The sequence below is a fragment of the Ambystoma mexicanum genome, chromosome 6p (assembly GCF_040938575.1).
Source record: "Ambystoma mexicanum isolate Mex_15411 chromosome 6p, UKY_AmexF1_1, whole genome shotgun sequence".
Lineage (NCBI taxonomy): Eukaryota > Metazoa > Chordata > Amphibia > Caudata > Ambystomatidae > Ambystoma > Ambystoma mexicanum.
Window position 1 is genome coordinate 1,278,232,051 of NC_090935.1, and position 16,273 is coordinate 1,278,248,323.

The 16,273-nt window shown below is 45.2% G+C and overlaps 1 protein-coding gene across 22 annotated transcripts in view; it reads right to left on the bottom strand.

The window, feature by feature from the left end:
- PTPRD (protein tyrosine phosphatase receptor type D) overlaps window positions 1–16,273 on the bottom strand; it is a 4,803,934-nt gene that overhangs the window by 448,400 nt on the left and 4,339,261 nt on the right. For all 22 annotated transcript variants that reach the window (XM_069625937.1, XM_069625939.1, XM_069625938.1 and 19 more), the window contains one exon: window positions 6,677–6,810. In XM_069625937.1, the coding sequence (XP_069482038.1) occupies window positions 6,677–6,810 (134 nt within the window). The remainder of the gene's footprint in view (window positions 1–6,676; window positions 6,811–16,273) is intronic.

Consider the following 16,273-nt stretch of genomic DNA (forward strand, 5'->3'; position numbering starts at 1 on the left):
AGGCAGGAGACCAGATGACCTTCTTTGTCAGCTTCTTCAATGTCAAATTATTCAAGGGGAAGGCAATGGTCCCATGCCATTTAATGAAAGGCAGGCAGCAACCACGCGAATGCATGGTAGGCCTCAGCCTAATATCTTGCCGGCTTTGAATTGCAAATGACAGCATGGTGTGGCAGAAAAAGGCTTGCAGTAGATGTTCTGTCTTCTGATTAGGGATTGTTGCAACAAAAGATACCACAAATGGGATGGTTGAACGATTAACAGCTTTCACGGCTTTACATGTGTGGATGTCCAACCACAATGTGGCTGTGTACAAAAGGTGGCACTCTATTTGCACTGGCGTTAAGGCAGCTGGACATGGTCAAATCATGTTTTTCAGCATGCACAGCTGCACAGTAACGGAGCCCAGAGTGGTTGTGTAGTATACCAGTAGCCGAGTCCATCATTAGACAAATATTCATTGGGTCCCATTTTCCAAGGTGCGCAAACTGTTGTGCAAGAAAGAGGCATAACAGTGTTATGCCTGCCTTAACACTATGTTGCGTGCTGTAGGGCACTTTTGTGGTTGTTAGAGGTGGAGCAGGGGCATGGAATAGAATCACTGTGACCGCTTTGCAAGCCTGCTCTGCTCTGAAAAGCCACATGGCTTTACACCACCATGATACTTTCATATTGTTGTAAATCCAATGGATTCCTATGAATCCAACTGTTGTTGGCACCTGCTTAAAACAGGTGGATTCCATAGAAATCTATTATATATCTCTTTGGCAAGCATTCCCTGCAGGAGACAGTTACACTTTTTGCAGCACAAAGGGCAAAAAAAGTGTCAACCTGTTTTCCTGTTTTCACTTTTCGCTAGGTTCAACATTTTACTTTTGCACCTGGTAGTGCACATGATGAAAATTCCATGGATGGGAGCGAATTGTGTGGAAGTGCAATTAAAAGTGGTCCCATCCGTGCAACTGATACTTTCTTTCTTTTTTTTGTTTTTGTTTAAATGATCGCATTAGTAATTTTCTGGGTGGCACTGAACGATGCCTGAGCAGTAGAAACTGTGCAGAGGCAATGTGTGTTTCATGAGTGGGAGCAACGAGATGAAGTCTTGGATATGTACACACATCCCACACTCACAGTACAGACCAAGGAGCATTGGATAGTGGTACTCCTTCATCAAAAGCTATGATTTCAGGCCTGGAAGTTGCCCCTTGCGTCCCTGCCCCAGAGGACGCTCTGCATAGGTGTGCATAGGTGTTCAGAACAGCGCACTTTGGTCTGCATGGGTCATATGTGAGGGCTAAGGGTTGTTGAAGGGCCTTGTTGCATGTGCTAACTTTGAAATGTAAGAGTACCTACAAATATAAGGCTTTAACACATAATTCCCTTATAGGTACCACAATTCCCATGAAGTTTTGGGGATCAGGACGTGGACACCTTGGGCGTGGTGAAACCCTTCATGAGGAAGCTTCTCGGGAACACAATCCTTCAAGTTTAAGACTCTGTAATGATCTGCAATATTTTCCTGAACTTCGGCTTCTAAGGGCCTATTCCGCTCACCTTCAGTGAGCCCGAATTCCATGGTTAGATCAATTGGATTAATCCTGCCAAAGATAGCTAATGTGTGCATTGTACAGGTGCATAGTGAGGACAGCAAAAGGGTGAGAAAGCCACACTTATTGGGAGCAGGCTGTGGCTCCGTTCTGAACTTGCGCATAGCGTGTTTCTTGCGGGACACAGATCTGAGGGACGCTGACTACAAGTAATAACTTCTTCAGATTGAATGGCAGCTCCAGATGGTGTCTGCCGGTGTACGCTGTGGTAGCATGTAGCCTGAGCCCTCAACCTGCTGCAACTTTCCTGTTAAGTTGAATCTGGGTGTTTTGCAGTCTGTAACTGTGGTACTGTTACTGGGTCTCTCTAGGCTCCCTCCCACCATAGATCTGCCCACAAGGTGTGCCATTCACTGTTGTGTGCTACTTGTTATCCTCCTGTGTCTTCCTTTGTTGTGACCCCTGCACTCCACCCTCCCTCTGTGCATCCCAAGTTGTGGTTGTGTGCCTTACGGCTGTGCACCTCTCTCTCTCCCATCAGGTCCTTCTCCTCCAAACACCCCCTTTGCACCCTCTATGGTGCTTGCTCTTTCTCCCATCTTCTCTAACTGCTACTCTATCTCAAATTCTATCCCCTTTATTAAGTCTGCATGGAAAAAGTTCAAGAGGGACATCCTGGTTTCCAACCCTGGCCTCCCTTTTGCTGACACCTTCACTAGTGCTTCCTCCAGAAAGACCCTTCCCAATATCCTCTTTGTCGCTCCCTCTCCAGGCCTATGGACCCCTCATATGATATCTGTTCTCTCCGCTTTTTCCACCTCTCCCATTAATGCTGGCATGAAGTGGGAGGCCCTCTTGGCTCCCTTCCACTCCCCTAAGACCATCATTAATGTCTATCTGAACAGCACTGTCTTGGTCCAGGACCCTCAGCCCAATCTCCTCAATTTCGATAGGCATTTCCCACGCCTTATCAACTTCCTTCTTTCACCTGCCACTTCTACCTATACCCCTCTGGCTCCTCCACCACCTCCATCTTCCGCAACCTCTCTGGCACTCGCCTCATCTTCTCTGGCTACTCTGCCATCTCCTTTTTGTCCTCTGCCCACTCTCGGGCCCTTCTACCACCTCTGAAGGAAGTACCTCATGCTTCTATCCCTCCACTGAAGTCTTTCAAATGTGCCAATCTGCTCCACGTCGCTACTCTCAACTCTCGCTCTGCTGTCAAAAACTCCGCTGATATGTACCGACTCCTCGAAGAAGTTTATCTGGATGTCCTCGGTCTCACCGAGACATGGTTCTCGGCCAACTCTGTAACGTGTTTTGAAACTCTCCTCCTTGATGGCTATGAGATCCTCTCTGAACCCAGGAGGTTCCATGTGTTAATATTCCCGCAAAATTATCGCCATTCAAAAATATCGCAGTATTTTTGTGGCAATATTAAGGCATGGAACCTGCGGGGGAAACCCCTGCACCCCCCGCATTATTTTTAAATGAGCGGGGGACACCTCCGCAACCCCCGCTCCCAATAATTCTCCCCCCCAATAAATATTGCCTATGGCGTTCCAGACGACCATATATATGGCAATATTTTTGGTGGGGATAATATGTAGTCATACCATCCGGGAGGTGGAGTAGCCCGATCTTCCTGGATTGGATCCCTGCCTTTGTCATTCCTATGCAGGCCTACTCCTCTTTTGACTGCCTGGTCTGCAGGCACTCTATCTCTCTTGGCCTCTCTCTGACTGTGGCCACCACTTACAGGCCACCTGGCCATGTCGCCCTTTTCCTCTCTGAGTGGGCCAACCTCTCCTGCTCTCTCCTTGCCTCTACCTCTCTGCTTCTCCTGCTTGGAGACCTCAACATCCACCTGGATGCTTCTGACCCATCTTCAGGGTTCTTTTGCAATCTCAGCAACTCTCTCTCTTTCTAATTTACCCTCCGGCCTCACCCACACTGCCGGGGACACCCTGGATCGTCTCATCTTTTCAGACATCGCCCTCTCTAACCCTCTCACCACTCCTCTCTCTTTGACTGACCACCTTCTTCCCTCCTACCACCTGACATGCTCTGTCCCCCAGGCAAAGCCAACCCCTGCAATGCCACTGACATTCTCGGTCATCCGACCCATGAAGCGTGTATCAGTGGAGATGAAGACGCCACTTTCTCTCCTCTTGCTACACCTGTGGCTGACTCACAGGTGTAGCAGGAGGAGAGAAAGTGGCGGCAAAGGCCTCCACTGACTCTCTAAACTGCATCTCTCTATCTCTAACACCCTAGATGTCCTTACCCATGTCATGAGGATCCATTTGAAACCCATCTCCAAGTGCAACTCTTGGTATGACTTCTACCTCTCTACCCTTAAACGCAAGTGTAGGGTGTTTGAGAGGAAGTGGAGGGCATCAGGTGCATCCTCTAACAAACTGGCCTGCCGCTTGCTCCAAAGGCAATACAAGCTCTCGGTCCTGTCCAAGAAGAAAGCCTACATCCAAGCCGACATCTCTGCAGCCTCTAGCAACATGGCTGAATTCTTCAAAATCTGCAAAGAGCTTGGCAATCCTGCAGCAGTGTCCTCCTCTCCTGTTCCCTCTCAGGCACTTTGCATGGCACTGGGTACTCACTTCACCACTAAAACTCAGGACATCCTGTCCTCTCTCTCTTCTTCCTCTCTCGGCCCATCTCTGGCCACTGCTCCCTCTCCTCCTCCTTTTTCCACTTACTGCGTGTTCACTCCTGATGATGTTTCTAGACAAGTCCGATCTATGAAAGTGTCATACAAGCCAGTGCTCCCCTAGTCCTCCAGAACCATCAAGGACCACTTTGAAACCTTCGTCCTACCCTTGGCTGATTTCTGCAATCACTCTTTTGCCTCTGAACTTTCCCCTCTGCCCTAAAGCACTCCCCTGTGTAGCCCCACCATAAGAAACCTTATGCCGATGCGTCCTCTCCGGCAAACTACCACCCAAATTCTGTCACATCTTTCCTTGCAAACTCCTGGAAAAGCTGGCAATTTCCTAGCTTACTCTCTATAAGGAATCTGTTGGTTGTCTCCATGACCACCAGTCTGGATTTAGAGCAGCCAGAAGAATGGAAACTGCTCTCCTGAACACCTGTGAAGACCTGCTCTTTAATCTCGACTCTAGCCTTCCTTCTGTCCTCATCCTCCTTGACCTTTCCTCTGCTTTCAGCTCACTGTCTCCAGAGCCCTGGTTATCTCCAGGCTGGACTACTGCAACAGCCTCTTTCTAAATCTTCCCGCCTCTACTCTTCACCATCTGCAACTAATCCAGAACAGGACTGCAAGACTTGTACTTGGACTCAAGCTCAGGGAATCATGTCTATCCAGCCCTGAAATATCTCCACTGGCTCGCAGTGACTGCAAGAATCAAGTTCAAGACCCTCTGCATTGCCCACAAGGCCTTCTGGGGCCAGGGCCCACACTACATCCAAGTCTCCCTTTCTAAGCACTTTTCTTCTCAAGACCTCTCCACCGCTCATCCACCTCCAACTTTCTGAGGGTCAGGTGCTTCTCCAGGCAGAGAGGGGGATAGATCTCTCTGTCTCCAGCTGGTGCCACCCTCTGGAACAGACTCCCTGACTCGACTTGAGTATGATCACCTCAGGTTCTCAGGTTCCGGAAGCAACTCAAGACCTTCCTTGTCGTTTTCTCTCTCTCTCTCTCTCTCTCTCTCTCTCTCTCTCTCTCTCTCTTTCTTTCTTTCTTTAGGGGGACAAGGTTCCCTCATCACCATTAGACCCATGCACTGCCTCCAGGTCTAAAACACACAATGGGCTCTATCTGCAACTCTAGAGTGCCCTGCCTCCATGCAGTTACTTAGAGATGGCCACCCCAGCGGCAATTACTTGAGCTTGCTTACTGCACTCTCACTTTCCCTCCCCCAGGCACTTCTCCTCTCCCTTCTCCTTGCACTTTCATGATCTGAATGATCTGAATGACACAATGCCTAGTAAGATTGTTTATTTTGTTCCCCTTTGTCTTCCCCTTCCTTCTCTTGTTGCGCCTAGAAACACTTGTGTAAAGTTGCATTATAAATGACTTATCATATCATATAATTTCATACCAATGCATCACTAGTTTGAGAAGGACATCAAAGGACATCAAGGGACATGAAGGGAGAAAGGCTGTTTGCTACAAGAAAGAGAATAAGAGATTGTGTATTGTGAAGGCAAGTGAAAGGTAGTGTGATTGGGCGAGATATAGGGTGACCAGACGTCTCAATTTTGCATGGATTGTCCTGAAATTTGGCCCTCTGTGGTAAGAGTTTTTTTTTTAATTTACAAACCCTGTCACAGTTTTGTCAGAGTTTTGGAGAAAGGGAGGTTGAGTATGTAATCTGCGAACAATTATAAACTAAATGAACATCCTTACATTTCTGGAATGTTGCCGTCTCAGGGTGGGCTTGAACTGCTAACCTTCCAATTCCCAGCCACCTACATTAACTACTTGCACCACAGAAACTGGATGAGTAATAAGTAAATAGTAAAGCATCTAAAATCAATCAGATCCTTTGTTATGAATGTGCTCAACTCCACAGTGAAAGTGTACAATTTATATAGGAACAGTGTTGGAATGGGGATAGGAGAGGCGGCGGGTGGGTGAGTTTAGGGGCGGGGTTGTTGTAGATGGGGATTGAGTAGGGTGGAGCACAACGAGATGTGAGTGGGGTAGTCCTTCTTTTAATTTGTTGGCCGTCCTGTTTTTTTTTTTGCCTTGAAATTCTGGTGACCCTGGCGAGATAAGAAACCACAACACTGGTGTCAACATATTCAAAGAACAGTTTGACAATAGGTGAAATATACTTAACACTGGTACAAAGTTAACAAGGCCAGAAGCAGTCTCCAATACCTTTCTGGTGCTACCATCTCTCCATCCAATATACTTAGCTAAAGCTCTTTCGGGTTAATGTAGTTCGGCTTACCTACACAACCACTCCTTTACACCCTGCCATAGGGGGTTCTCAAGGGCCCTTGTGTAATCTGCATTCAGAGTCAAGGGGAGCTCATAACCTGGCACTGAAGAGTTAGGAATATGTCTTTTGAAAAAATCTGATTCCTGAATTAAAGTGTGATGCAACACTTTACACATGGAATTAAATACACACACTGCTCACCTTCTCCACATTCTCGCCATCTTTGTAAACTAGCTCATAGCTTGATATAGTTTCAGAGCGTGGGGGCGTCCATGACAGAAGTATACTTGTTTCAGACTCTGGCTCTGCTTTGAAGTTAAGCGGCTGACTTGGAACTGAAGGAAGACAAAAGTACACAAAGCGTCAATGAACATGTTATATATTTAACACTTACCATTGGACATTTCTGAAGTGAACTGTTTCAAATGAATAGTGATTGTTACGCTTACTTCAGCTTGGAAATTGGTGTGCAAACATTCCAGTGAACATCGGACCGCCCATATATCAACAGAGCATTCTTTTCGTGGAGAATTTCAAATGGTAAAACATCAGCTATGCAATGCACATACTCTCCTTGGGCCTGCCAATGGGAAGTAGCCTAACTGTTCCCATCTCTCCAGAATCAAGGCAAAATAACATAAAGCGCCATGTATAGCTCCAGGTTACATAGAATACAACTAAAGGTTATGATTCATCACATTTGCAGAACCACCCTCTGATCTGAGAGCTCCACCCTCTTGGTATTCAGACTGATCCTTCAAGCATGCACACCTCCTCCCATCGAGATCACCACACATGCATCACCTGCTAAAATATTGTTCGCCTTTGTTGCCTTGGGTGGTCCGCATCTCACAATATCTGGCATTCGCCTTCTAAACCAGATGTTCGCACTGTGTTATTGGCATATGGCATCTCAAGACACAAATCCAATTCACTCAAAGTTTGAACAGGATACGATATGATATGATTAGTTATATATAACATGCTTAATACCCAGAGGTTTCTAAGCACGGACCCGGGGATCGGACCTGTATTGCTTCGTGTCGTCTTGCTTCCATGGCGAGCACGTTGCCGCTGAGCTATCCTCCCAGGTTTGTGGGCTCATAGTGAAGAAAAGGTCTGCCATCTCTATTTACAATACAGACTGATTTATTCCATCTTTGACGTAATTGGCCATTTTTTTTATGTGTATATGTATATCTACAAAAACGGGAGAGGAACAGGGTAGGTTTCCATTTTGGAAGAGATCATTCCAAGTGAGACACATCATTCTCTCTTCCTCTCCCCTGCTGATCTCCTGTCTGATACTGCACAGGTCAATTGGCTACCCTCTGATTTTGGGCCCAGGTCCCTGCCCGCCCATTTGCACACCTGCATTGCCTCCTTGCAACTCTTGCACTTGGGTCTGCATCTGTAACCCTACAGTCCCCCTACTTGAACTTATTGGACAACTGCTGCCTGCACTTACCCTTGCACCTGCCACCTGCCGGCCGCACTTCTTGTTATTGTTTGATCCCATGTACAGCACTACCCCCCCCCCACAGCTCCCCTGGCACTTTTTACCCTCCCCTCTCCCCTACACTTGCGCGATCTCAATGTCACTTGGCCTAGTAAGATCATTGTCTCTGCCCTCCCTCTGTTCTCCCCTCCCTTGCCTCTTCACACTTTGAAACACTTGTGTTTAGGCACCTTATAAATGCCATATCATATCATATTATTCACACAGACAGCACCCTATTCTGCAGACCCACCTACAACATGGATGAAGGGAGGCGATTTTTGCAACTACAAGTCACATTGTCTGCAGCCAATTATGATTTTTGGACAGCTGAAATTTGGTCAACCTTTGGGGGATGTGGAGTTAAGAAGTCAAAGGGTTACTGAAGAAGCAACAAACGGAATATGCAGCAACAAAATGTTGCATCTTTCAGTAGAGTTGCTCCGTTACTGCAGCATCTCATGTACTTTCCTCTTCTTGACTATCTGTGACTGCACCCAGTAGATATATATAGCCCAATATTTATTTGTATTTATTGTGATTTATATAGTGCTTTCACCAGAGTTCTGTACATGAGAAAAAAGGGGGGCTACAATACAAATGAGTAATAACAAAAAGTATATAGTAATTAAATGAACTGCAGGCTAAGAATGAGACAGCAATAAAAAAAAGGTACGAGACAGAACTGGAAAACAGCGAGAGAAGAAGAGGCACTGGTGTCAAGTAGGAGAGCATTCCAGCGTTTAGAGATAAGAAGGGACATTAAGAAGAAATTGAGATTGAGAATGAAGAGGACAAGAGGGAAGATATTAAAAAACCACAGAGGCTAAATACTGAGGGGCTAGACCAAGAGTGCATCTGAAACAATGCAGAGGAAATGAAGTGTAGCGGAGAGTTGAAGGAAAGCCAGGAGTTAGATAGAGGAGAGGAATGAAAAGAGGTATATGGTGAGAGACGAAAAAGAGTCTGCTTAGCACAATTATAACCTGAATGGAGGGGAGCAAGATGATAGGCTGGGCGACCGATAAGAAGAGCTGAACAATACTCAAGATGGAAAAAAATAAAAGATGAGAGAAGACGTTTAGTGCCATAAAAGGATAGACACGAGCATGTTCTGCGAAAATCATAGAGGTGAAAATAAAATGTAAGTGGTCTATTGGAAAAACAGGTAGAGTAGGGCAGAGTAGAATCAAACAAGACAACAAGGCTGAGGAAGATAAGGGGATGGAAGATGGGGAAAAAAGATAAGAGTGGAGAAGATTGGATCACAGACAGCAACAGGAAAGTAAAGTACTTCAGTATTTAGATGACGAAAAAAGAGATATCATCCAGACCTGGACAGCGGGAAGACAATTAGAGAGGGTGTCATGGGTCTCATCAGAAAAGGAAGAAAAAAAACAACACGATTTGTCAATCATCAGCATAGAAATGAGAGGATAGGCAAAGGAAGACATTATTGAAGAGGGTGGGCAGTTTAAAGGGAAATGGAGAAGGTAAGGACAGAGCACTAAGAAAAACAAACTGCAAGCAAAAGGAGGAGGAAGGATGCAAGAGAGTTTCTTTGATAGAAAAATACTGGACAAAGACACAAGCAGATAGGGGTGAGATAAAGAGGGATTAGGAGAAGGTGAGATTAAACTATGGTTTAAGAACTAATGCAGGCAATGCTGATGTGGGGACAGTGAGATTGCAAGATCAGAGAAGCATTGCTTCTTAGTTGAGCATAGATAGATATCATAGAAGGCCTGTTAGGTAGATAGAGAAGCAAATCAGTAGATTGGGTTTTCTTCTGAGGTACGTTTAGCAAATTTAGGAAGCTCCAAAGGGAGAGAAGGGTTGTAGAGATAGGAGGTTGGGAAGGCTTCTGGGAGGGACAAAAAGGATGGGAGGGGAATAAAGAATCAACAGTAAAAATGAGGGATCAGATGAGAATCAAGGCAGTAGACAGAACTTGAAAACTGATAGTGAGAACTGCCAATGGCAAATCTCATGTATTTCCTGTGCTTGCGATGTATAGGCACATGCAAGTAAGCATCCTGAAGATCCAATGACACCATACAATCCTAGAGCTGAAGGGCCTGAAGGATCTGCTAAAGAGTAACAATCTTGAACTTGACCTTCCTGAGGAACTTGTTCAAGCATTTCAATTCCAAGATGGGTCGCAGTCTCCCGTCCTTTTTGGGGATCAGAAAATAAGGTGAGTACCAGCCTTGATTCCTCTCCGCCGCAGGTACAAATTCGATTGCACCTTTTCAAACAGGTTAAAATGTCCTGTAAGCGGAGCAGATCTGGATCCTTCACGTTTTTGCCCCTTAGGGGACAGTCTGGAGGCCATTTTAGAAAAGGATGGCAGTAATGATGAGCACCTGTTTGCAGTGTCCAAGAATCGGAAGTAATACGGTACTATTCTTCCAGATGCTGCAACAACCTCCCCCCTACCACAGACCTGTGGATTAAGGTCTCAAGGTGGTTTTGATCCCACAGAGTCTTCTGCGGAAGGCAAAGAGGCAGAGGGCGTTGAAGCGAGCCTACCACCACATCCTTGTGACCCATGAAGCTGTCTCCTCTGGCCTCTTTGAGAGAACTGTCCTCTTGATCTTCCCACGGATGAGTAAACCGAAAGGACTGACCCCTCCAACACTGAGGAGTCACCAGGTTCTGCTGAGGATGACAAATTGCAGCACTCAAGACTTAGCAGCAGCCTTTGAAAACTGCAGTTTTTCTAAACTCTTGTCCGCCTTAGAGCGGAAAAGCTGAGAAACCTCAAAGGGCATATCCAAAATCCTAGTATAAACATCAGTGCAAAACCTGATTTCTGCAGCCATGCAAACCTTATCATAGTGCCTGCACTGTCTAATACATACTGCAAGGATTGGCATATGGCATCTTTGCTATCCTGCATGATATTCAGAAAACCGTCTCTTTCCTCCCCCTCAGGTATGTGCTCAGCAGCCATCGCCACATCTTCCCAAAGAGTATGTTAATGTTAATGTTAAAGGTATTTATATAGCGCACCGTCACCAACGGAGTTGGTCTCCAGGCGCTCAGGCGGATCTGTAAACAAGAGGTGGCGGGGTGGGTTAGTTGGTGAAGAGGGCATAGAAAAGTGAGAGGTGGTGTACTGTTGGCAGCTTCAGTTCGGATTTCACCGTGCACGGAGCTTGGGTGTGCATATAGGATCGAATCGGGTCCTCACGTGCTGTTGTTGCGATCTATGTGCTGATTGTTTGTTGTTGCAGTGTGTTGAAGTCTGTGCAGTTTGCTGTGAGAGAGGCGGTTGTGTGGGTTTTTGTGTGAATTAAGTATGCAGAAATGTGAGGTTTTGGTTAAAACAATTAGTAGGGAACAAGCACAAATGTGCTTTCAAAACGACATTGGGGAAATGTAAGAATGGTGATAAACAGGTTGATGAGCAATAAGAATCAGAAGAAACCAGTGTCCAGGCAGAAAAAGGGAAGATTTTAAAATCCATTACTGCAAAGTCAGCTGGAGCATTGTATAAATGCTAGTTGCATGGGGTTTCATGTACGAACCCTGTGGCACAACCTAACCCTGGAAAACTGGCTTTAAAGACGACATTACTACATTGTATCAGAGTGAGCGCACAATTTTGACGTGACCTAGTAATATGTACAAGTTTGAAAAATAAACAGGCAATGCAGAATTGCTGAGATGTCACCACTAATACAAACAAAACATTTCCCGCCGAACAACCCAGCCAAAAATATTGCAATAATGGATCGACTTGAAAAAAACTCCTAGAGTGGCACTCGTGTCTCAAAGGAAGACAATGTCCACTGTTTACAGTACAACATGTCAGCAGTTCATAATTTATATTTTAAACTTGCAAACAGGACACCCATGGACCACCTTACCAAGCAGGCTAACGTTTCCATGGACTGAACAAACAAAGGCAAACACCACAGTAAGTTTAGAGAGATCATCCGACATGTAAAATAAGACACTTCTTAATCCCAAATGCTGTAATTGTCCAATAACCCACCTGCTTTGTGAAATCAGTTTTGAAGACGACAATCTATAAGTACCCACCATTTCCAAAACAAGGCCCTGCCGCCTACTAGGCGCCTAGGTTGTGAGAAAATGAAACCGATTTAGTGGCATTGGTTTGTAAATTCTAGAAAACAGCACGAACATAAGCACCTTTGCATCGGCCGTCTGAAAGCACAGCCTTTGGTACCTTTACGTAAATTAATTATGCAAGACACACAATCCTAAAGCCACCGATAGCTGCTTTGAAGACCATTTCCTGGTCACGATCATGCAGGCGACGTGTGAAGCCGAAGTCCTTTTCTTCACCCAAATGCCGTGGGTAGCCTCGCACAGGCTAGACCACAAACAGACCTCAAAGTACAGGACCTGAGATCTGCACGGAATTAGCTATTACACTGGCTTGCGCTGATCAGAGTGGCACAGTCGTGCCCCTCCCCCCCTCAAAGCATTCTCTGAAAGTGTCTTTTCTCAGCCTCACAGCTTGGGCACAGATTCCAACAGATGTGAGGGGATTCAGCGCAGACTAACTCTAAAAGGTCACCCAGGACATCCACCTTGCCTCAGGGTCCTGCCACCTTGCTTGGTCGCTGCCTTATGATTAGTTCTGGGACGGCGGCAGCGGCCCGCAGCGTCAGCCAGGACACAGGAAAAAATTTAGCCAGCACACAAGTGGCATTAACTGGTTTCAATGCCATGCTCCCTTTCGAGAAACCTCTCTTCCCAAGGGTATCAAATCATTTATCATCCCTGTCTGGTGGAATCGTGAGATATGCAGCTCCCTTGGAAGCTGACATAGCTGCTTGAACAACCAAACTCTCCGACTTGGGTGTTTGGAAATAAATTCTGGAAATAGAGAGGAAGGACTTAACTTCTTGATGACGTCTTAGTTAACTGCTGGAGTCGAATCCAGCTTCTTCTAGTTGTCCAGAACTCTATTTCCGATTGTTGTGTGAAAAGGAAGAATGGGATCCTTTGCAGGACACTTATCAAGGATGTCTGTTAAGTCACCCTGTGCAAATTCCACAGCAGCTCTACCTCAGTCATGGTACTTAATAACCATTGACATGACCGACCTATATCAGCATGCTCAGACCCTTCTGCTAAACCAAACTCCACCTCTGGAGAAGTGTCGAGACCACTTGCATCCTTAAGGGTGTCCACCAAGTCTCTCATTCTCGATTCCTCTGAGATTAGTTCTTCCGGAACATTAGGGGTGCCATAGTCCAGCCCAAACAGAGGAGTTTGCTCCTTCTCCTCTGACACATCTTCATAGATGGCGCTCATGGACTTAAAAACGGATTTGTGGTCAGAGGCTTATTGGCGCTCTACGAGCTCAACAAGGATGCTGATGGTTCTGACAATGTCGACTTTGACGTTGAAGGGCTTGAGGCTGATACCTTTGATAGAGCAAAAGGCAGAGGTGTTTGCTTTGATGGCGTCCCTGTCACTCGAGGTGTCAAGTCCTTCAACACCACCTGAGGAACCTGCAAGGTCTTTCAGTCTGGGCTCTCAGGTGAACAAACAGAATATTTCAACAATGCCCTGTCGGCCTCCCGAGGCGCTATACGGTTGGAAGCCTTTTTTAATTTAATAGAAGGGGTAGATGTTGCTGTATTCGTGAATGCCTCCCACATTTTCAGTTGGAATTCCTCCTACTCTGCTTTTGAAGCCATTCTACTCTGGAAACATACCCGCTTCTTACTAGGCGAGGATTCTGAAGAAGACGACTGTGATGGATAGTGTCTCTTTTTGGATGTCCTCGTGGACGACGACGTACAATGCCGACACCTTGACCTAGAGTGCTTTGATGGGGTGACAGAAGAGGATTTGGGCGAGATTCCCCTTCCTCTCCTTTAAGGCCTTAACTGTCATTAACTGACACTAGCCACAGTTGTCGACCTTCTGGCTTGTTCCCAAGAACCACAGACATATCTTGGGTGGGTCCAAGATAGACATCTTAGACTCGCAATCAAACATCTCTTAAACCCTGTTTTCGGGGTAGATATCATTAAGTAACTAATTACGCAATTGAAAATGTGCACAGGCAAATGAACCGCTTTGAGGCTCGCTGTGTGGAAAAACAGAACAGAGGCAATGGGTGCAATGCGTGCTATTTATACTAATGCCGATGTCGCGGTTGACAGCGGATGATGAAAGCCGCAGAGGGACACAAGGCTGGCGACGCACAGCGCACTCTGCTGTGAAAAGATTTACAAAGCTGCAAGCAGGATAAAGGAGTAAATAAATATGAGGAATACGTGGAAGGATATAATCCATTAGAATGGGGTGAGTCAGGAAGAAGATTCAAGAAAATAAGGACAAGGGAGGAAACAGAAATTTTTAAGGGGAGAACATGAAAAACATGATTAAAGGAAAAAGAGGCAAAACATGAGCGAAACATGGGTAGAAGAAATACAGAGATTAAGGTCACCAAGAGGCAAGAAGGGACAGTCCAAGGGAGGAACTGGGGTATATAGATGATAACGAAAGTGAGAGGGTAGGGTTTGGAAAAAGAGGCAAAGTGATATTCAAAGGATGAATAGGAATGCATGTATACGACACTTAAACCATACATGTTCATAAATAATGGACATCATTATAAGTGTGCATCCTATGTGAAAGATTGGCAAAAAGTATATACTTGCTCCTTGTTTCCAAATGGTAGCTCCTGGTCATTGGTTAATGTTGGATTCCCGGGAGCTGCCATTAGCTCCCGCTTTTCCTATCTAAATTTCGATCCCTGCACAGTGTTAGCAGAGGTTTCAGTAAAAGAAAGGCATTGGAAGTTTGAGCGAAAAATGGAATAAGACTTATTACAGCAGAGCAGACATTCCATAAGAATATAAGAGCTGAGCGATTAATAGAAGAGAAGATAGCTTAGTTTAGAATGCAACGAAGAACAAAAAAGAGGCCAAAAAGGGTGAGAAGAAAGATGTGTGGGATTAGACAAAGTCAAACGGAATGGGAAAAATAGAAAATAAGTAAGAAGAAAGAAAAGTGAAAAAGGTGGTTAGGAATACAATTAAGGGAGCTGAATGAGGTTGGTAAAACTTAACATGCAAGACCAGAAGCCTAGGGGCAGACCTTGTCAACTAATAACACAAGAAGAACGTAGCATTGTGAAAAATGAGGGAAAACAGAAAGTATTCATTGGGGGACCACCACTGTCCAACCAGCATCAAACAGGAACAAACAGAGATAACGTTGCCCTACCAGTATGACGTAAGCATTTTTATCTAATATTAATATTACGGTTGGCCTTTAGTGCTAGCTAATTAGGGCCTGTGACTGCCAATGCATTGTTGCATTTTGAAATAATGTGGCTTTCTTTGCAACCACTTAACCTTAATAAGGAAGTGTGTCATTAGCTAGCACAAGGGTGTCTGTATGTGTTATGAATCGGTTTATCAAATTGGTGAAACGTCTCGTCTTCAATGAATTTCTTTAATGAACTTTTGAATAGCTTCTACCTTCATACACAGAACGTATCCTGCCAATATACGTCGAACACTCGTTCCCTTGGGGAGGGCAAGGGGAGTAATCACAGGGGGCAGATGCTACAAAATATGGGGCATAGATGAGGGTGGCGTGAGGGCTGAGTGAATACATGACCTCTATTTAATAAATGGTACATGTGCATTCATTATAGTAAAACATTAGGTTCTACGTCCCTTGGCGGAGTCCTCTTGGAAAATAGATACTGTGCATGAAAATATGGGATTTATGTCTTTGCTTCTTCTGCATTCACTTCCCCACATATGTGCTTTGTCACTTTTACTTCATCTGTCTTTCACTTCTAATGGGAACCACTGCAGCCCCATTCTTTTGTAACATATATTCTTCCTTCGACCGTACCCTTAACACCCAACCCTAACCTCACAGCTAACCTTATCCGCATGCCCTGGCTTATGTTTACTCTTACCCCTATCCTTAACCTTACCCCACACCTGCACATAATACTTTCCTGATGCATTTCCTTAAATCTAAGCCTAAACAAAAACCCTTAACCTACTCAGGATCTTAACTCTAACCCTGATCCTAGCCCTAACCTTAAACCTAAGCTTAATGATAGGAAGATACAGATCAAATAAATGCAAGAAGAAGTACTGGTGTGGAGAAGTGAATATAGAAAGTTAAGTGTACAGAAAAGTGTTTTGGGTGACGCAAATAATATGGCTCTATGAAATGCTGTTGTCAAATTGCAATACATTGCAGGTTTACTCTTGTAAAGACTATTCATACCCGGGAAGGACGCTCAGCCAAACAAGAATATCCCAACCCCCTCCAAT